This window comes from Anas acuta, chromosome 11 (assembly GCF_963932015.1).
Source record: "Anas acuta chromosome 11, bAnaAcu1.1, whole genome shotgun sequence".
NCBI lineage: Eukaryota > Metazoa > Chordata > Aves > Anseriformes > Anatidae > Anas > Anas acuta.
In genome coordinates, this window is record NC_088989.1 from 4,703,359 (window position 1) to 4,724,885 (window position 21,527).

Genomic DNA, 21,527 nt, shown 5'->3' on the forward strand with positions numbered 1-21,527 from the left:
CCTTTCAGTATTGCCACTCTGTTCATCACCCCTTTTAGTGCTTTAGGCATATGGCATGCAGTACATCCAGGGAAGTGTCAACAATATGGCATATGTTATACATACTGATCTTGATACACCGTAGAAAATAATGGGCCTAACTTTAAAAGGCACGGTGCTAAGAATAGAGCGCGCTGCAACATGCAGACAGCGAATCCGCCATGAATGTCATGTTTGAAGACACAAAGAGCTGCGTTTTTCGTTACTGCCGTGGCTCGGGCTGTAGCTCCGTGGTCCTAGGGCTCACAGCTCCGTCGGGCAGCTCGCTGCGGGCTTGGCCCTCCGGGCTCGGGCACCAGCACCTCCACGGGGTGCGGGGCTCAGCAGCACCCAGCCAGCACCAGCAGCGTGCGCAGGTCCAGTCGGGGCCTCTTTCATCCCGTGTGTCAGCAGCGGTGTTGGCTTGACACGGGATGGGGTCTGTGCTGCTGACACCCGGGGTTTCTGGCAGTTGCCAGAGGGTCACGGCAGCTCGCCGCGCGGCTCCGTCTCGGCGCTGTAAATGAGCCTGCGCAAGCAGATTGTTGTGCTTACATTAAAACCACGGTGGTGGAAACGAGTCTTTCCAAAGGCTCTTCCAGAGATCTGCCCAGTCGGCTCTGACGGCGAGATCAGGGCTCTCATCGGACTGGGAGCAGTGAAATGGAGGCGAAACGCTCCGCTTCCCACTCCCAGATCCCCGACCTGTTCGGCTCCCTGTTCCGCAGTGACCCCGTCTTGCCCAGGAACGCTCCTTTCAAAAGTAGAAAAAAATTAAATTTATTAAAAAAAAATTAAACATGAAAATTAAGATTTAAACCTGCAGATTGTTCTGGGGAGGTTCATCTTTGCACTGAATGACCGATGCCATCGTGTCCGTGCGTACGTCTGTCCATGTGCTGCTGTTTATTGTGCTGCGCTGGCCTGGCTCGGTAGCTGTAACATCTGAAGCGCAGGGAAGCAGTGAGTGGAGCAAGAAATATCTTCTTTCCGACAAAGAACAAATATTTTCCCGTTATCTATGGCCGGTTTAGCTCTCGGTGATATTCGCAGAACGGCACAGATCACCGCAAGGATAAAATAGAACACCAAAATATTTATTTTTAATCTTTGTTGAATGCTGAACGTTTTGTGCATGTTTATGAGGGTTAAACATTAATAGCAGATGTTGTTAATGAATAGAAAGCTAGAGCCAGCTTCTGAGACCTTTTAGTTAGTACATGAATTTTCTGGTTGATGACAATACTTGTAACATGCCTAATTACGAAGTAGTGTTCTAATCAAGCCTTGAATAACTGAAGAATTTCCCCTCCTCTTTTGCGGTTATTTCAGTGGCACACACGCAGATCGCTTCAGTGCTTATGCTTATTCTTGGTGATTTTTCTTTTCTTAGAACATTCATTGAGGTTTTCCCCCAAAGAAGCACATTTATTTACGCCGCGTGTCGGCACAGGAGCGTGCACGGGCTCCTCCGTGCCACCGCCGCCGAAACGGTGCCAGCCTCCCGAGTTGTTGTCCCAGGTTGTCACACTCCCAGGTGAAGTACGTGCAAGTGATTATAGGTAATAAATATCTTTTTTTTTTTAACTTATTGCAGAGGCAGTTTTTCCCCTGTTAATGAGGGTAATTTGACTTGGTTGAAGGATTGCAGTTCTTAAGAATTAATGCAGCAATCCAATTCAAAGATTTAAAGAGATCTAAGATTTTTCACAGGTCGTGTGCTAGTGAATGTGCTCCTATCACATAGCAGCTAATGGACTTGAACAACAGTCTGTCATTTACTGTTACCTCAGTGTATAGCAGCTTTGCCCTTGATAGCAAGTATACTTTCCCAGCAGAGCAGGTTATTTAGTAGTGCGGTATTTTCGTACCACTTTTAGAGACAGGATCCTATTTCTAACAGCCCTAATTACTGGAGAAAGCGAGGTTACTTGTCTGACTTTCTTAATTATGTGTTTGGATCCTAATCTGCACGATCTGAAGTATTTTATGCCTGGTAGCTGGTTCCTCTTTATTTTTTTTGGATGCGTCTCTGTGTGTACACACACGTAAAATAATTTCTGGATTGCATTTTCACTCTATCAATGCGCAGAGATTAATTACAGAAATGCAGAAGTGTTAGGTGCTGCTTTCCATAAGGCCCCATTTTTTTTTAGGGATACGTTATTACCTTTTAGCAGTGTTTTGTAATGACTTTATTTGTAAATGCTGTTGGAAATGCTCTAATTTCTTGATCCTATTATGCTCCTGGATATTAAAAATCCTATTTTAAGGTAATTAGAAGGATTCTCTTCTATTTAAATGTGCGTTCTCTAGACAGTGTCACTCTATACTCTGCACACAAGAACCTTTGTTCCTTAATTAGAAAAAGGACTAGAGCTCATTAATTGCGGGTACAAAGTGGTGTCTGCTCAGATGGAGGAGCAATAATAGAGTTTAAATAATGATTGATCCTACATCTTACGTCTTGGGCGATCTCGTATCGATAGTGATAAATAAGCAACGTACAGCGCGGTTTCCAAAGCACTGCGTTAAGATTTTTATTGAAAGATCTCTTTTTGCAAGGATAAACCTCTGTCGGGCACGATAAATAAAGGATGGATTGCACACGCACGGCGGCTGCCATTTAGAAAAGTCAGCATTTGTCAACAGGCGCACCGCGGCGATAGCTGAGATGCTGGGATAACCCCACCCCATACTTCACCAAATGAAATAATTGTGGGAGCTGCGCAGTCAAAAGCAGTTTGGATCTTGGCCTTACAGAGCTTTATTGTGATGAAAAGAATATTTTAATTGCTGCTCGCAGACAGGATGAGTTATAAATGTTGGAGTGTTTCACAGGGTGTTGTTTTGGAGGATGGAGACAGCGCACTTTGTTCTCGGGATTTCGCCGTCTCGCTCCCGCCCCCTTGGGATGCGAAGGGCAGAACCCGATTACCAAAAGGCTTCTTCTAATCTGTGGGATGGCTGCAGAGCAGTGGTGGTGCCCTGTGTGCATCTTCAGCTCCCCATGAAGGCCATTCCCCAACACCAGGAGCGAGCTGGTGCTGAGCATGGTGCGCCCACTGCCCTCCCAGCAGGGTGCGATGCTGCCCAGTGGGCTCAGGGCTGGGCTCTTTGCCATCTGTAGGATGTGCCTATGGGGCTGATGCCCCTCGGGATCCTGTTTCCATCTCAGCCATGCCCCTTCCTCGCCTCCAGGGCTCGAGGAAAGGAAAACCAATCCATTTTTTCTAACTGTAATGAAAATCCGCATTAACAGCGCCAAGCGTTTCCTACGGGAGGGACAGGAAGGTTGGAAGATGGAGTCATCAGCCTTGTTTTTCTTGCTAATAGTTTCTCGAATCCAAATGGTGGGCACTGGAACGGGGGATCTGCTTCCCTCGGAGCGTATCGGCACTGGAAGCACCCCATAAAATGGGGGCTCTCCTGGTAACCCGCGCTGCATTCCTCTTGGTGAGAAAGAAAAATAGTTTTTAAAGGATAAAAAACCTGTTCTTCAATTGACTATGCAAAAATCTTATTGCAGTATTTATTCCAAACCTGCACACATAATGTTCAGTCAAGGAGAAAACAGCAAAAAACAGTTGTTGATGGACTTAGCAGAGAACTGGATTAAATAAGCATTAGTCTACTGAAGCTGATTACAGGAATATGAAAATGCAGTATCTTAATGGTACATATTTTCATGTGGCAGCTCAGTTGCCTTTCATTTTGCAGCTAATATGTCTATTCTTATGAGTCATTTACTTCTTTAATTACCTTTTGCAGGCAAGGCACCATGGTATATTAATGTGAATGATTTTTACTGCCAGTTTATCATACAATGCCCCAGAAGTTGAAAGGCGTAATTGACTTGGAAGAGCAGCTCATGAAGGAAACAATATTTAGTTGACAGTTTTCCTTGTACTCTCTGTTGACGTTTATGAGTTTACACTATGCTAAAGGAGTAATAAACACAATTTTCTTTCAATAACAGGAAAGAGGAGCTTTTAAAATACATTTGTGGAAAACAGATTTGTTCGTTTCTTGAATAATATAAAATAATGTAATTCCGGTGATGAGATGTATATAAGATTGTCAATTGAATTAAACCTTGGAAGGTGCATTTATAAGCTGCCTTAGAGCGTTAAAAGATATTAGGGTGCATATGAATCGAATCAATTTAATGAATATTTAAATTATACACAGATTTGGATAAATCACATTCAGATCTGCATGTTAGATTATTCCGCGGCCTGCTCTCGCCTTCGAGTGCGAAAGTTGCAAGTGGAAATTCGGGGGGAAGAGCCTCTGTTCCTGCGGGTGGAGGGACACTCGCCAGAAAGCCCCCGACGAGCCCTGCCGGGGGGTCTTTGCGGTAACTTTCCCCAACTTTCCTGACGCCACGGGCTCGAGGAAGGTTTAAAAGGCAGCTTTGCCATCCGTCAAAGTCCATTTTCCTCTGGAATGCTACTTTTATTGAATTGACCTTGTCAAATCGCGGGGGCTTTTTTCAGGCATCCCCGGGCTCACGCGCAGGTATGATTAATCATCCCATCCTGCTTTAATTAATTTAAAGGCGCACATGCCCACGGCGGCCGCCTGGCCGGGCGGGCTCTGCGCCGCGCGGCTCGCAGAGAGTTAAACTTTTCACAGTTTTCGGCGATTGTTTGCAGTGCAGCCCTGTGCAACATAATGAAAGTTTTCGAGCCATCTGTTGTTAAGCTGGCGGTGAGCAAGGCCAGTATATCCAAACAAAGTGCTGGCCTGCTGTAAACTGAACCTGTCAGTTTAGCATAGCTGCGCTGACCTCCCCAGCGCGCGGGGCAGCGCGCCGTACCAGGCACTGGCTGTGTGCTCGGCTTCCACGGGAACTGCTCGGGGGGACCCTGTTTACTTTTTCCACTTAGTGTTCCTCCCACAGGCTTGAACTAGTTTATACTAAATCTTTAAATTGACACTGTTTTTTCAATTTGGAACTTTTTTTTTTTTTTTTTCCCCCAAAAAAATCCCCTATGAAAACCCACAGTTGCTGGGGTTGGAGCTTTTCGGAGACGGGCTGGGGGGTGACAACTTTACGGGTCCGTGTGCTCCCGCGAGGTTGTCTCTCCATAGAAAGAGGCATGTTCACAAGTATCCCGGCTGGCTTCCTAGCTCCCATTGTTCCCTTTGTTCTGTATTATTTAAGATCGGGTACTCTTTTGCTCCTGAGGACTGGGGACAGCAGGCAAGGTGGAGCACAGCAAGCGCCTGTCGCCTGGCTGCGCACCGCACTTGTGCCCAGAAGTGTCTCCAACAGCTTCCCGCCTTCTCCGGTTTGCTTTTTCTCAGCTGGGTAGTAGAGAATTTGCAACTTGCCAAGCAAAACTGCAAAGATCGAGGTGGAAACGTCCCCTGCTTGCAGGGATGTGGGCTTGGTCCTTGTTTTCCTTTCTTGTTTGTACCCGGTGCGCACTGGGTTGGCCTCCATGTGCCTGCGCTCCTTCCATCCTTGTCCTCAAATTTTCTTCCCTTTTTCCTTCCTACAGAAATGCTAGTTTATTCATTCCTATTTCTCCGAGAGATGATACATGTCATTGCCCTGCTAATATTCATCCAATGTAAGCAGTTTTAACCGTTTTTTAGGGCTGGCAACAAAACACAAAGCGCCTGTGCCAGGAAAGTGAGTATTACCTGCTCTCAGTGTTTGTTTTTTGGCCTAGACCAACAGTAAATACCTTTATGCTATTGCTTCTGCCAAAATCACTTTTTCTACTTTGTTTTCTGCACTTCTGCAATACCTGCTCACCAGCCTTTGGCTGGTTTCAAGTGTGCTTTACTTACCTCATGGTTCTTGGAAAGCAAGCCCTAATTCCCAGTGACCCCAGTGCTTCAGTTCTCAGGCAGGAGGAATTTTGCCCGGGGAAGAGCTGCACGACTGGTGCCGTGCCTGAAACCCAACTGCGCCTCTGCAGAAGTGTATGGCAGCCAGTCTGCACCATCACGGCATGCAGTGAGCGTCCTGGGAGCCGTGGAAAAGCAGCCAGGGCCATCAGAAACAGGCCTGGCCCTTCCAGGAGGTGCCAGCAGGGCTCTTGTGGGTGCCAGGCCAGGGGCTGCAGCGGGGACGTGCTCAGGGCTCAGCCCCTGCCGGGGGCTTTCAGGGCGAGGGGAGTACCACAGTGGTGAAAAACACTCAATTTTAAATTAAAATGACAGCACTTAGTAGGAAACCCCATCCAGCTCTAATCTGTTTGTAAGGTGACTGACACATAAAGTGCTTTTTGTTTTAAGGTAGAGGAAAATGCATTCAGGATAGAGTTTCTGGTATAAATGTCAGGTGCAACGCAGTGCGTGCTCACTCAAAAAGTCAAGCAGATAACCTTGGCATTTGGGGACATTGCCTTGTATAAAATGAAATTGTATTTTGTTTTTAAAAAGGAGGACTACATTAAGAGGTCACCTATTAGCTGTGTTTTTGCTAGCTGTCTGAAACTCAGCTCTACTGTCTATTAAACTCAAACCACTATGTAAACATTCCTGTGTTGTTCCTGGTCTCTACAATGGCCAAGGGGATCGGGTTTCACCTGCCTGCACATCTTCAAGCAATTAAAGCAATTAGCTTGAAGCCATTTCACATTCAAGGTCTACTGTGACATTCAAGTCCAGAAGAAGTCTAGGGGAAAAGAAAAAAGGCTGTGGAAGGGCCACTGTGCAGCACGCCAAACAAATGGGCTGCCCGGGGTTCGGGACTGGCAGCCTCTTCCAAACACCGTCCTGAGGCTTTGCAGCAGGCATGCGGAGTTGCTGCTGCAAAAGAAGGAAGATAAAGGCAAAGCACCTAATGATCCTTTAAATTACACCCAAGTTTTGCCTGTTTTGCACTGGGGAGGGAGGGGGAGAAGCCAGGAGGAAGGAGAGAGGAACAGCAAGGCGATTTCTAGCGGTGTTTGTGTGAAATAATACGGTGTCGGTCTTATTTACTGACATTTCTCCTGGCGTGGAGATCATCTTTTTCTTCTAATTTACGTGGGGATTTATATTTGGTGTTTACATTGTAAAACTGGGCCCATTCTGGCTAATGGATCAGTTACAATGACATTCGGCGCGGAGTTTAGCGATTCCAGCAGTAAGTCTTGAAAGCTGCTATTTTTTAAAAGGTTGGAGCAGATTAGTGGTGACCTTAAAAGATTAAACTAGTACAGTTTAAAGATAAATAATCAGCCTTTAGCACATTAGATAGCTACATAAGCATGACAGAAGGTGACTTTCTTACAACACTTTCAGAATCCAGGAAGCATTTTTACATTTGTAACTTGGCTGGGCAGGGAACCGTGTTTTGCAGAAAGCAAGACGTAAACTGATTACACCACTTCAAATTGCTTAATACAGTTTTAAATCCACAGTTTTCCTGTTGGTTTTATTATGCAGAAGAGGCTAATTTTAAAAGCTCTGCCTGCTGCAAAAGAAGATCTTGCTTTGCTGTCCCGGAGGGTGTTCTTAATCAGAAATAACCGCAGGCTAAATTATAATGTGGAATCCTGCTGCCCTTTAACCTAACGCTGCTGCTCGTTCGGTGTTTGTTAACAAACAGCTCTAAGTACAAAATTGTTTGAGAATTACTTTTTCATTATATTTGCTGACTTCAATTAGAATAAGAAGCTTATTTGGGGAAGAAAAATTAAAAATGTATGGCTTTCTACAGAAACTTTCAGCGATTGTTTCCCGGCAAGAGCCGCGGTCGGTGCGGAGCTGCGGGCTCTGTGGCACGCGTAATTCGATTTAAATCAAATCACCTCCTGGACTTGTGTCTCTGCACAAGTCCAGGCAGCAGAGGCAGGGCCCAGGAGCATCCCAGGACCCAGCCCACTACAACAGGCACGTGTAGGGGCTAAAACGGTGGGAGAGGCGAAGGCCAGGGCAGCTCTCGTGCCGGGGGGTTAATTCCCACGTGTCCGAACGAGGACGCCCCGCTTCCCAACCCCTGCAGTGTCTCGGAGGGCTGGGTTACAGGCTCTAGAGGCACAGCATCCTATTTTTATTTCCCTTTGGGTAATGGGTAATTGAAACGTCGGCTTGGCGAATTAATGGGCGAGTTTAAGGTAAGGAGCCCCAGGCTGGTGGGGGCGGCCCAAGCCCTCCTCTGTCGTTCCCCTCCAGTTTCCGTGCCGGAGCGGGAGCGCAGTGGTACTCGGGGAGGAGGTGATGCCTCTGCAAAGCAGATCTTTTCCTCTTTTTTTTTTTCCCTTTTTTTTTTTTTCCTGGCTTAGTCTTCTGTTTCTATGATCTGCCTTTTGAACTGTTTTTGTGGCTGATCAGTTCCACCTAATATGTCTCTTGATTTCTGCTATTGTAATACTCAGACGACATGCTGTTCTCTTCATTTTTATAAGCTTTAGATGCTCCTGCCTGTCATACTCTGGCGGTTTATCTTCAGCGTCTGGATTTGCTTTCAGACTTGCATGTCTATCAAGCTGCTGTTGCTTTGAATGTGAGATCAAAAGAAGATGAATTCCAGTAAAAAATTTCCTTGTATGAAGAAAAGATTGGGGGCCTATGTAAACATCCCACTGACAGCTCCCAATGAGTTATTTTAGCAGAGCATTAGCACCCAGAATGACAGACAGTCCAAGACTACACGCTAAATAACAAATCAGTCCCTTCAGCGGCAGCAGCGATACGTTTTCTGAAGGAATCCTCTTCCTCGCGCTCATTGAATATGGCTGTGCCGCTGCTCAGCCCCTCGCGAGCTGCCGCCGAGTGCCAGCCCCGCTTTACTTTCCTTGACAATATCTGTGTCGTGTCAGCGATATGACAGCAGACAGGGCTTTGATAGCGGGGTGGGGAGGCGGTTAGTTAGGCGGCTGGAGTTAAATAGCCGGTTTGTTTCGGGGAGGGGAAGGAGCCTCTGCAGCAGGGAACGCATCTGCCTGAACGCCGAGCGCGCGCCCGCCGGGATGCTGGATGCGAGTCCTGCGCCCGAGACAAGTTGTGTTTTTGGGTGGTTGTTTATATTCCACTTCACGCAGTTAGAAAAAAAAAAAAAAACAGCTCTGAAGCCTGGCCAGCCTCACGGGGTGGTTTTGGGGGAAAGTCGGGGTGTTGCGGAGGGCAGGAGAGTGGGGCTCAGCCAAACTGTGTGCAGACAGGGCTTCGCCTCGATGCAGAAGCGAGGTGTGCCCCCAGTCAGGGACGTAATTAGTTCTGCGTGTTTCTGCTGGGGGACGGGGGCTTTAATACCAACGCGGGGTCGCTGCCTTCAAACCACCTCCACGTTTACCTGCCAGCTCCCACCCCATCCCTCAACTTCGCCGGCGACGAATTAGCCCGGGAATTCTTGCGGTTTCTTTGTCGTTTAATAAAAGCAGCCGGCGCTACTGTGGAGGGAGGCAAAGCCTCCCGCGGCTGCCTGCGCAGGGCAGTGCTCCAGCGCCTTCTCCCTCCAGCCTGCGCTCCGGCTGCACGGCACTTCCTGTTTATTCAAACATCTTTTTACCATTCTTCAGCCCCCGCTTCACAGAAACAGCCAGAACACATCTCCAGCGCGAGGACGGAAATCTAAAGGCAGACAGTAAGAGCTCACTCTGTTAAACTCTTCATTCGCTCCTCGAGCGGGCAGAGGGAAGGAGCCTGCAGCCAGGGCTCAACTTTTAACTCGCTGCCTTCCCCGGGGCAGGCTGCTCGGCGAGGGGAACGCCGAGGTTTAAAGCAAGAGCCGCTGCTTCAGGTTGTTTACTGCGGCGTTGACAAAAAGGGTGGGTTTTTGGCACGGGTTTGGAGAGCCCTGGCTAGCACTGGCTGCCCTGGCAGGGCACGGTCGCCTTCAGCCCTCTCTGGAGCGCGAGGGGCCGTGGGTCACTGTCCCCCCTGGGCACCGTGGCTTCCCCTCGCGTTTGCACAAGTGGCAAGCAAAAAAAAAAAAAAAAGCAAAAAAAAAAAAAAAGTAAACGTGGCTGTTGTTCTGGGGAGGAAGAGAGAGAGGTGTGAGCCTGCAGAGTCTCGTTTTGTTTTCCTCAAATTGTTTGCGTCGTGACTCTGGCACCGCTTTGCGAAGCAGCCTCGCTAATATTTGTACCAATTTCATGCTAATAAAAATCAGGCTGCTGAAACAAGCATGGCTATTATCTCATTCATATTACTATTGTTTAGACCTGTGCTACTACAAAAGGGAAGGCACGGCACGCTCACGCCGGGGAATGGTTGTTAACTTCTCGTGTGAGGGATTTTCGCTGCGGCTTTTCAGTGTTGGTGCCTGGTGCGTGAGTGGTCTTCGGGGCTGGGCTGAAGGTAGCCCAGATCCTCTGGGTAGCTAACCCGTGTTGTGACACGTAGGCTTGTTTGTTTTCCTCGCTGTTCAAGCGACTTAAAAAACTGCTTGATCCTTCACGGCTGTTTCTCCTCCCTCCAAAGTCCCCCAAAATAGCAGGTAACTTTTGCTGCGAGCCTTCGTGGCACTCGTGTCCCGCGAAACAGCAGAGGAAAAGGAAAGTGTGCTGCCTGCCCCATGGAGAAACCCATCCTCCTCGAGGCTTTTCCTGCCTCTCCGAGATCCAAAAACACTTTAAAAACGTTAAACTGTAAAACCCCATCTTCCTAGAAAAGAGAGCAAGGGAGAGAGAAATCAAGCTGTGTGCTCAGCCAAACCGCAAGTACAACAAACATATTTTTAAAATATATTGCTAGTCTGGCTTTTTAATGTTCAGAAGTTGTTCTACTTTGCAGAAAAAAAAAATGGTGTTTGCAACTGCCTTAAGGACAATTTGTTTAACAGTAGGAGTAATTGCATGGGGAAAATGGAAAGAGTGACTGAAGTTATTTACTCAGATGTTAGTGTAGGTGTGGGGCAGAAAACTCACTGTGGGAACAGTGGGCTGCTTTTCTTGGTATCTCAGTCTATTTGATGACCATCAAATTTCCCAGCTCACTGGTTTTGTTTTTTCTGGATGGCATGTTTGATTATTTATCAGAAGGGAAAGGGAGTAGCTGAAGCAAATAAACATGTGACCAAGCTGTGTTTTGTTTTCCACTCAGAAGGCCGTGCCCTTTAACAGATATACAGAAAATAATAAACGTATTGTTTTATGATAAAAGGAAATTATGTGTGTCATTTTCTTTAGCAAGGCCATTAACCCCTTGTGCTCGGTGGTCTCCACCTTCTGGAAGCTTATTAGGGTTGCAGCTGGGAATTAAATGCACTTAAAAACCCCTCTTGTGTGGAATGTTTCCATGGATTACTGCCTCAGCCCTCTGGATTTGCCGGATTTATTACGTAGCCGTTTCTGCCTCAGCATATCCACAGCCCTCTCCCAAGTCGTACTTCGGGTACGACAGCCGAAATGGGAGGCTCTTTGCATTTCTAGAAGGGTGCTGGCTTCTGGAGGGATCCTGGGTGCTGCCGGGATCTTTTTTATCCCCTGCTGTTAGCCTGTGCAGCGTGAGGAGTCGCAGCTGGATGTAGCCCGTTAGAGGCAGTGTCATTTCGTTTGATTCCTCGTTAAATGCCAGGTGTGTAGCACGCAGTGTGCGGTGTTTCCCTTGTAATACCAGCTCAGGACAATGCTCATTATCTTCCCTGGAAGGAAGAAAAAAAAAAAAACATAAACTAAATCACTGTCAGGAAGTAAAATACAGGTTTGCCTCATCTCTGGGAAGCATGTTGCATGCTTTAGCTGCTTTTACAGGATTAAAAGAAACAAGTTAAGACTGTCATGCACATGAAAGGAAACCGAGATGTGGTTTGTTTCACATTGTGCAGGTAGGTATAAATTTAATAGCCTGACTTGCTTTCAAACCCTCTCTTTGTCTCTCCCAATCTCATGTCAGCTCCAGCGCGGTTGCGAGCGCCGCGCTCTGTGCGAGCTCCTGCCTGCCGCTGCCCGCAGGTGCGGTGTCGGGAGGAAGGCTCATCCTCCTCCTCGGGGACGTAGGGGCCCTCTGCAGAGCCACTTGAGATCAGGGAAGGAAGATTTGCCTGAAATCTTGAAGTCTCGGACATTTGAGTGCATCCCCAGTTGGTTTGGGGAGGATGAAGCGGCGCTCAGTGGGGAGCAGCCGGGTGCCAGCGGCTGGGGCCGGGGGCGTCGTGTGGAGGGAGGAGAAAATGGCAGTGGGGATGCGGGGAGAGGAAGGGCCAGCGAAATACGGACCTGAAACCGAAACGTGATGCACAGAAGAAAGAGGAAATAAGCGGCTGGGGGCCAGGTGACGCAGGCGGGGGCCGGGCCAGGAGGGCATCGCCAGCTGCCCCGTGCCCCAGAGGCTGCCCCTGGGGACCAGGAGGGGGCTGCGGCCCCCACGGCCTGAAGCATCACCGTCTGTACCCCGATTTGTATCTTGATCTTCCAAAGGTAGCTGTAAACGCTCTCGGTGCTATCTGGGCAAGCGTCTGATCCTCTCCTTGCATCCTCCTCGTGCTCTTGGCGCTGGTGCTGTGTGGTGACAGTGAGTTCCAGAGATAATTGCAAGTTGTGTGGTAAGAAAGGGGGAAAAAAATCCCTTTATCTGCTCTCAGTTGTTGTTGTTGTTGCTTCCTGACTTCGTTGAACGTCCCCTTCCTCGTGCGTTATGAGATGGCAAATAGCACCAGCTGTACCTCCTCAGGCCGAGTCACAATTTGTGTGCTTTTATCATCTCCCCTCTTACTCATCTCTCGCTAAACTAAACACTCCCACCCTTATCAATCTCGCCCCGTATCTGCCGAGGCCTCTAATCATTTTTGTCGCCTCTGTCTGAGCCTCGCCTATTTTTGCTTTAACAGAGCCTTTTAAAATCAGGCGTTTAGGAGCTATTCTGGGTCCGGCTGTGCCGCGATGGGACCTGCAGCACCCCGTGCCATATTGGGGGTGTCCCAGCGTTTCGCTCCCTCCCTGCACCCGACGGTGAGCACCCGGCGGTGCGTGGTGAGAAGTCGTGGTCCTGGGCTTGGTTCTGTGGGCCTGCAAACGTGGGTTTGTGTACAGGGCTTTGGAAAACAAGCTCACAATGTGTTCCCTCTTTTGTTGACCACACGGGGAAGCGTTCAGGCAGCTGTGTGCCATCTACTATTTATGTCGTAGCTCTTCCTCCTCCCCCCCACCTTGCCCCTCTTCTTTTCTCTTCTCCATTAAAAAATCGGAGAACTTCCCGTGCCTTTGACATCCAAGAAAAACGCTGCTCAGCAGTGAATAGTCCTCCAAATATTCAAAGGTCTGGTTCGCTTTTGGATAAACACAGTAGTTCAGAATCTGATCCCGAGCCTACAGAAACGAGCTGGAAATCCCATAAGATTTTTTTTCATCGCTCAGACATAGTTCAGTGCTGGTTCAGTTTGCGCTGGGAGCCAAGATTTGTATCCTTTCTCATTTTACCAGGATGTGTTGGCCCATCCCTCCGTTCTCGCTGGTACAGACCGCTACATGCTGTGAATCTTGACATGCCAAAATAAAGAGAGCCATTTTTAATGTTTGGGAACTTTTTGCCAGATGCTTTTTAAATGGCTTTGATGAGACTTGACTGTGACTCTTTAAAGGAGGAGGCAGAAGGTGTTTTCACAGCGCAGCCGCCTGAGGATTTCATTTGTGCCTCCAGAATGGGATTTTTGTAGCCTTTGTCGCTGCCGTGGCCGGTTCGGGGTTCACGGATTTTGGGCATTTGCTGAATTTGACCTATTCTTCTACTGTCCCTCGCGGTCCGCTCCCATCCTCCCTGCTTGTGTCTTGTGGTATTTGAAGAAAATAGCTCAGCCACCTTTCCCCCCGGGTTGGTGGAATTCATGAATAAATTACCAAATTAAAATCAGATGTTTTGGAGACGGAGCCGGGCTGTCCCCCTGCGTGGGACTGGTCCCTGCGGCCGAGCTCAGCCCCAGCAGCCATGGGGACAGGGACCGGGACAGGGATGGGGCAGGAGCACCCGGTGTGCTCGTCCTGCAGGCTGGAGGAACCTCAGCACCCACGGGGACGGCACGTGGCAGCACCGGGGCACAGGCAGCTCCACCGGGAGGTTTGGAAGAAAAGGTTTCTGTTTGCAGTGCCTTTTTCTGGAGGGGATCTCCTCCACTGATAGCCAGGATCTATTCCAGAGGAAGGAAACTAAGCCTGCTGGAAGAAAAATAAAGCCTCATCTTCTTCCCTTATGACTGAACTATTCTAGGAGATGCTTCGGCACGAGGCACGCTGCCAGCTCCCTCGCTCCGAGCCTGCCCCCCGTCACTTCGGGGACAGGATGTGAGTCGGGGCTTGTACACGTGGTCCTCCAGGTCCCTTCTCCTTTCCCAGCATGGGAATCACCCCTTAGTCACTTGGCCGAGCCTGCTGCAGCTCAGCAAGGCCTCCAGGGCCAGCCGGGCGTTTGGCTCGAGGGCAGGCTCGCCGTGGGAGCTCTCCGGGTGGAGGAGCTGGCTGGGGGCCCCTGGGGAGCCAGCCCCACGAGGCAGCACCCCCTGCCCCCCGCACCCCCTGCTGCTCCTGCACCTGCTCGTGGCTCCTTCTCAGAGGGTCGGGGTGACAGGGACAGGGAGGCAGCACCGAGCAGCTCCTTTGGCAGCCCCGGAGGAAGATGAAAGGGCTGGGTACGACTCTCGGAGGGAACAAGTGCTGCAAGAACATCTGCTTCTCCTTTTTGCATCTTCTACATTTCATTCCTCCTCTTCATTTTGGTTCCTTTCCTATCCTCTCTAGTTGGTTCTTCTCACCTCCCCCTGTTCTGTTCCTCCCAGAGGAACAGCACTACCCACTGCTGTCGCTTTGCACTAGCTTTTTCTTTTTTTTTTTTTTTATTTTATCCCCCCCTTTTTACATACTGCTCCGCTCCTCGCCGCTTTCCACACGTCGTTGGGCTCCTCAGCCTGGCGGAGGAGAGCTGCAGCAGGGCTCCCCTCCAACGTGTAAGCTCCCCTCTGCGTGTCTGCCTCCTACCACCGCTCCTCTACATCTGCTGCTCCAGGAGAGGAGCTGGAGGGGAGGCAGGAGGGGGAGAGACACGAGGCAGCTCCGCGCCTCGGCTGCATCCGGGCGGCACCGCCTGGGAGCTGCAGCTCGCTGCTCCGTGCGCAGCAGCTGTGGAGTGGAGCGGGGTGTGAGGACAGATGGGAGCTGAGAAGGAAGAGAAATTGCTGGCGGAGTCTAAATCCCCCCCTCGTCCCACACGGGAGAAACAAAGGTACTTGTCTTGCGAGGCTAAATGGGAGCGAGGAGCCCTTCTGCCAGGCGGGCCATGCCCCCGCAGCGGGAGGTCTCTGGCTGCCGGCCCTGCGTGCCTGAAGCCCCCAAAATTTGGGGAAAAAGAACTGGGAAGGAGGCAGCGTGCCTGGTGCAGCAAAGCCATGTTTCTGAGATGGGCTGGGGGAGGCTGAGCAGAGACCTGGCTGCACCAGGATGCGCCCAGGGCTTGGTTATTCCCTGCAGGTCAATACGGAGCGCCTCGCTTCGGGAGCCTGGGATGGGGGACGTGTTTTCCGAGGGTCGTTTCAGCCCATCAGATACCTTCCATCTCATCTCGCTCTGCTCGTTGTGTTGTTTTGGTTTTTAATGCCCGTAACCGAAATCATGATGAAGTTGGCTGGTGGGTGACTGTGCAGATGTTCTGCCTGGATGCTTCGCATGGCCGTGTGCCCGTCTGATTGCTGGGGATGCTTCCTTCCTCCTGCCTCAAGTTGCTTTCCCCATGGGCAACTTTGTCCACCTGGAAGGGCCCCAAACCCTTAGGAATCTGGAAGAGCATTTGGGATTTCATTGGTGCTCTTCTTGTGACTTTTGTGTGCGTGGTTCTGCTCTGGGAACCGCCGGGCACGGGTCAGGCAGGGCAGCGTTTCTGCTGGGTCCCGTGTCTTCTGCTGGGTCCCATGTCCTCTGCTCACCTTCCTGATGCCACCAACGTGCACATCTCTCCACGCTTCCCCGCGTTGGCTGTACCAGCGTTCCCAGGTGGTTTGAAGCTCTGGTGCAGAAAGCAGCATCTCCTGGCCTTGCAGGCAGGCCGTAGTGGCTGCAGGTCTCCGTATTTCATTAGCAGCTGATTGATATTAATATCGGCTCCGGCAGATGGAAAGGGAGGAGCTTGAGCTCTCTTTCCTCAATAGGAGTAGGCTGATGGAAAAACAGTTTGAGACTCACCGCCTTGTTACACTGGCTCCAGTGGTGGAACAAGTTAGCCAGAGGCTCCATAGGACTGGATCTCGTTACTGGTTTCCTTGTGTCCCACCACCGTAAGCAAGTACGCGGCGTTTAAGCAGCATCTCTATTTTTAAAGTGCTACCCTCTTTTTCCAGTGCGTTTCTCTTTCCCAGCCCCCAGCCCCAGTCAGGAGTTCCTGGTCATTGGAAGGCAGAGGCAGTGCCGCATCTTCCCCCTTGGAGCAGAACTCACCTTCAGAGGATGGTGAAATTGAAAGATTGAATTGCTTGCGTGAAAATGTCAAATTACACCAGTAACTTCAGTGATAACAGTGCCGGATGTTCTGGGCAAACAACAGCTGGGCAAACAAGTCGCGTTCTGTCTAGCTTGCAATAAAATTGTCTTGGTCATCTCAGACGTCTCACTTTTTTTTTTTTTCTCTTTTTTTTTCCTGGTACTGCTGTAGTTGGGAAACAGCGAGCGGCTGCTCCTTCTCTGAACACAGGGTGAGAGGGCTCACAGGGGCTTCCCCTCGGGGCTGCTGTGTCCCAGCTCTGGGGGCTGCGGCATCTTGGACTCGTCACACAGGGAACTTGGTGTCAACATTTTTCCTGGTTGAGGTGGCACCCGATGTTTGCTCCCAAACACCATCCCAGGTTTGCATAACGTCTCGGAAATGCAGCATCTCAGCTACCTCTCTGCTGTTCTGTTTTACGCAAGAAAATCTCCTTATCTCTGGTCGATTTCCTAATGGATAAGAAAACAGCTCAGGACTCCACTCACTGCGTCTTGCATTTAGATGTAGCGCAGAGCAGAATCGAGATGGCTCGGTTGGGAGCGAGCCTTTTACCCAAGTCATCTTTTGAAATCCGTGTTGATAGTGACCAAAAATTGTTTGTGTCTTGCAGTTACACAAAAATTGTGGCACTCAGGAGCTGCGCTTGCCAGGGGATGCTTTTCTTCCTCTTCCTTCAGTAAGTGGGAAGATTTACCATTTGTAGTGCTGTGCAGAGAGAAGGATGATTGCTGATGTGGTGAGATTAGCTGCTGGGGGCCGGGATTGGCGCCTGCCTGTATTCACTCCAAAAGCCTGGTGCAGCTGTGAGGGGACTCGCAGGCACTCAGAGCAGCGCGGATGCTGAGCCTGTGCGGCTTTGGAGGCGCTCAGCATCCCTACCTGCCGTCCCCAAACGATCCCACAGCCGCCCAGACGCACAAAGCAGAGCTGCCGTGCAGCTGCCCCAGCAATGATTCCCTTGCAGAAGTGCACACACGTGGTGTAGGCTTCAGATGCAGTCACGAGGGATGTGCGAGAAGAGCTTGGAGATGTCAGAGCACCCGCTCGTGAGGAGAGGGCCACGTTAGCAGAGCTGCTGGCTAGCGGTAAACAGTCCTGGCACCCTTGTTTCAGGACTTGGCAGCAGCAGGAGTTGAACCGAGTCCAGCTTTACTCTCTACTGCCTGTTCAGTAAGTTGAGGACAAGGCAGATGATTAAGGAAATGTGGGGAAACTGCTACAGAAGCTTTTGGAAAGATAAGAGACTTTGGTCTCCATGTCTGACAGTCTGGCACTTTTCACTAGCATTGAATTCACATGCAAATCAAAGGCAACATCTACTCCCACAGGAAGCTTTATTAATGTACGGGCCTGCTCGTGAATCTCCGTGCTGATGAGGGGTGTGGGACCGACTTCGCTGTCGAATTAATTTCCCCGTGCATCCCCACCAGCGGGCTGCGTGGCCACGGTGGGGTCCCCAGGCAGCAGGAGCCGGGCTTGGGGTGGCCGCGGTCACCGCATGGAGCCGGGAGAGGCGAGGAGGCACCGCACACAGCACCCCACAGCCTGCCCTCACTGGGCTGTGCCACCCTAACGAGGGCAGGTGTCGCTGGGCTTCAACCAGCACCGGCAAATTAATTGCACAAAGGGTCTGCAAATGAGCTTCAGGTGCTCAGTGTGTAAGAGAAAAAAGGGTTAGTGCTTTCTGGAGGGAGCTAGCCGTCCTGCACGCACCCTGTCAGGTGCAAGGGGGGCAGGTGAGGCTTTGGAGGGACGGGCATGGAGGGGCGGAGAGGCAGGGTCACTCGGGACCCCACCAAGGCACGGTGGCTGCTTGGTGCAGGCACGCAGCAGGAACCAACCTGAGCTATAAACAACCTTCCTTCCGCATCTTAAACCCAAGCTCATCTGATGCTTAGGTTTTATTGCTGCCGGTTATTTATAAGCGGAAGAGCAAAATCTTGAGAGCGAAGGCACGGGAAGCGCCGCTTCAGGCTGTGATCTGCTGAGCTGCCAGCTGAGTGCCGCCTCACCTGCACCTCTCCTCCTCCCAGTGCTGTCCCTGCCCGTCCACGATGCTCCCTCCGGCCACCAAGTCCAATTCTGCGTGGGTACCGTGCAGGTGGGACTGGAGCAGGGGCAAAACGCTGCCTGCACCCCCGGGAGCCTCAGCAGTGACCCCGTGGGCATTGGGACGAGCACCAAAGGGCTCGTGGTGGCGGTGGCCGTCCCGCCGGGCTGCACGGAGCTCGCAGCCAGCTCCAGTAGAAAGCAGGCATTTCTTGCACAGCTACTTGTTCTGGGAATCTTCAAAAAATTTCTGGCAGCCAATTTTAGTTGTGCAACCTCTCAGCTGCCAGAACGGATAGAATATGATCATATCACATGAAATGCATGCAGGGTCTGCTATAGCAACTGTATTTCAAAGAGACAACACATATGGTGACTGGTTTCTTTTTGGAATAATATCTATAAGTTGATGATGTTTTATTCAAAAAGGCTGTAGCTTGAAAGGTTAGGGATGTTCTGATTGTTTAGTGTATGATTAAAGAAAGGCTTCCGTGGTTTTTTTGGCCTATTGAATCTAATTACTGGGAACTAAAATGATCATTTGATTGCACATTTACCTGGAATTATTCTTCGGCAGAGCCAGTCTTAATAATATATAATAATATGTTGCGCTTGTACTGTATAGCGCTTCTTGTCTGAGCAACTCAGAGTGCTTTACAAGTATTCATTAATTAAATAAGCCATACAACACCCCTGTTAAGTAGGTGAGTGTTTGTTGCCCATCCCCTTAAATCTTCTAGGATATTTTTCTGCTGCCTCTGCTCACCCTTGAAGATGCTTTAACAGCTAAAGAAGCTAATTCAGTAGAAATTATACGTATATATTTTAGCCGTACTTAATAATTTGTGCGTGAAGGTTTCCTTTGTTGCCTTTTTGTACCCGGTGGGCTCTGGGTCTTTGTGCCGTGTCTCTATGCCGCATTAGAGGTGCTGCAGGTGCTGAGCTTCATCTCTCCGGCTGCAAACGCACGATCTGATTTTACCTCGGTCGCACCCAGCCCTGCTGGGCATCGCATCCACACTTACAGGGTTTTCTGACCCAGGGGAGGTTTGTTACCACCTCTGAAGTGAGGGCACGTTGCTGGGGCACTGGAAGCTCTCCTCTCCCTGCTCGCCCTGTTGAGCTGGCCACCAGCAGCTGTCCCACGTCCCCTGGGAAGCGAGGCACGGTGCAAGGTATCAGCCCCGAGCCCGCAGTCCCTCCAGCCCGCACGTTATCCTCAGTGTCAAGCCCTGCCTGGCTGCTCGGCACGGAGATGAAACACTTGGCAACTTGGAGAAGCGAGTGAAACCCGAAGCGTATCTGACTCCTTAATTAAATAGGTATTAATTAAATCACTCAGAGAGCATACACAGTAGGAGTGGGGAAGGTTTTTTCCCTCCTTCCATGTAGGCATCTTGCAAAGGGACTATTTTTCTTGTTTTACATTAATGAAGTCTTCAGCCTTCCCACTTTGCCACCTACACATGTACCGAACGTCTCCAAGGAGACCAAGAAAGCCCGAGTCCGGTGCTGGTGAATCCTTCAGGAGCCGCGGGCTGGGGTCTCGCCAGCTGAGCCTCAGCTGTGCCGCAGCCCTCCGTGCAGGGACCAGCCTCTTCTTCCAGTCCCCTGGCTTGGGGCTGAGGAGGAGGTACTCGCTCCTGTTCCTGCTTTCCCCTGGGTTTCACCTCCTCGTGCTGTCTTTTCCCTACCCAATGAAGAAATTGGGCCTTGTGGAGCAGCTGGCTGCAGTGCCCAGGGCTGCTTTTCCCTCACTTTGCAGAGAAGTTTGCAGAGATCTGCCACTGAGCGATTCTTCGCTGGCTCTTTTGGGTATCATGTCCCTTGCCCCTTCATCCCGTAGCTCTGCAGCGTCCCTTTGCTGCTCGCCCATAGCTCTCCTGCCATAGCTTTCCAGAAACTTCTCTGCCTTCCTGCGGTGCTCAGGAGAGCAGACCGTGATATACGACTGCCCTCTTCTGTAAACCAGACCTGACCCCTGGAGAAGAGGAGCACAGAAGCTGTTAGTGCGTGAGGCTGCCCGGGAGCAAACGGGGCCATGTGCTGCTCGGGGCAGAGGGTGCAGATAACCCGGCGGTGCTCACCAGCGGGATCTCAGCAGTTATTCCACGTTCCCACATGGAAGCCAAACTGGAGGTGCTGCTGTTTTTGTCCATAGTCAAAGTGGGAATTGCATTGGGTGGATATCACCCCGTCAGGTGCAAGTGCAGAGATCTGTTTCCTGGAAGCCACTGCTTTGGGAGCAGAGTGGTGCCTGATGACCAAAAGGGTGTCGTGACCGTATGCTGTGCCTGTAGCTCCCCACCTCCTGTCTGCTGCAAACTCAATTTTCCCCACTCTTTCCTTGCAGGCTCTCCAGGTGGCACGGCAACTTCTACTGCAACAGCAGCAGCAGCAGCAACAGCAGCAGCAGCAGCAGCAACAAGTTAGTGGATTAAAGTCTCCGAAGAGGAATGACAAACAGCCAGCCCTTCAGGTAAGGGAAGCTGACGTCCTTCACGGGGGGCTCTCTTACTAGTGAAAGGTGTGTGGATGCTGCTCCTTGTGAGCATTGGCGTGGGACCTGCAGGAGCGCTTGGTTTTGAACCAGTTTCCTCCAAGGGAAGTGCACAGAGCAGCTGTGGCTCGTGTAAGCAGGAGCAGAGTGGGGAACAGCGCTAGGTGCTCTTGAAAATCCCACCCATGACATATTTACAAATGTGGAGCGTGTACTTAGCATCTAGTGGGCTCGGATTATTACAAAATGGAATAGCTTTTGTTATAGTGTCAGTGCGCATAGGAGATTTGCATTAACATTTCTGTTTGATTGCTGTTCAGGTTGTAGTCTGTGTTCGCTCACACTGTTGATTTGCTGTGTCGAGGATATTGGGAAAATATTAGGATATCATCAGAGTGTTTTTTTCCCTTTCATTGTCTGCTGATTTATGGACATCTTCAGAACTAAAATCCAAATATTATCAGGCTTTGCGCTGTTATGAATTCAGAAAGCTAAAACCAATATAGCACTCCCAAACAGAAGATGTATGCACACATATGTGGCTTTGGAGTACGTTCTGCTAGTCTTGCGGGATAAATCACAGGAGTTAAAGACAAGAAAGAACTATTAG

General features: G+C 50.2%; 1 protein-coding gene across 17 annotated transcripts in view; it reads left to right on the plus strand.

The window, feature by feature from the left end:
• FOXP1 (forkhead box P1) overlaps positions 1-21,527 on the plus strand; it is a 364,305-nt gene that overhangs the window by 234,282 nt on the left and 108,496 nt on the right. For 14 of the 17 annotated variants that reach the window (XM_068694646.1, XM_068694645.1, XM_068694644.1 and 11 more), the window contains one exon: positions 20,771-20,896. In XM_068694646.1, coding sequence (XP_068550747.1) covers positions 20,771-20,896 — 126 coding nt within the window. Of the gene's footprint in view, positions 1-9,406; positions 9,551-17,990; positions 18,105-20,769; positions 20,897-21,527 lie in introns of those variants that run through there. The other 3 variants (XM_068694648.1, XM_068694649.1, XM_068694651.1) reach the window with 3 other exon arrangements.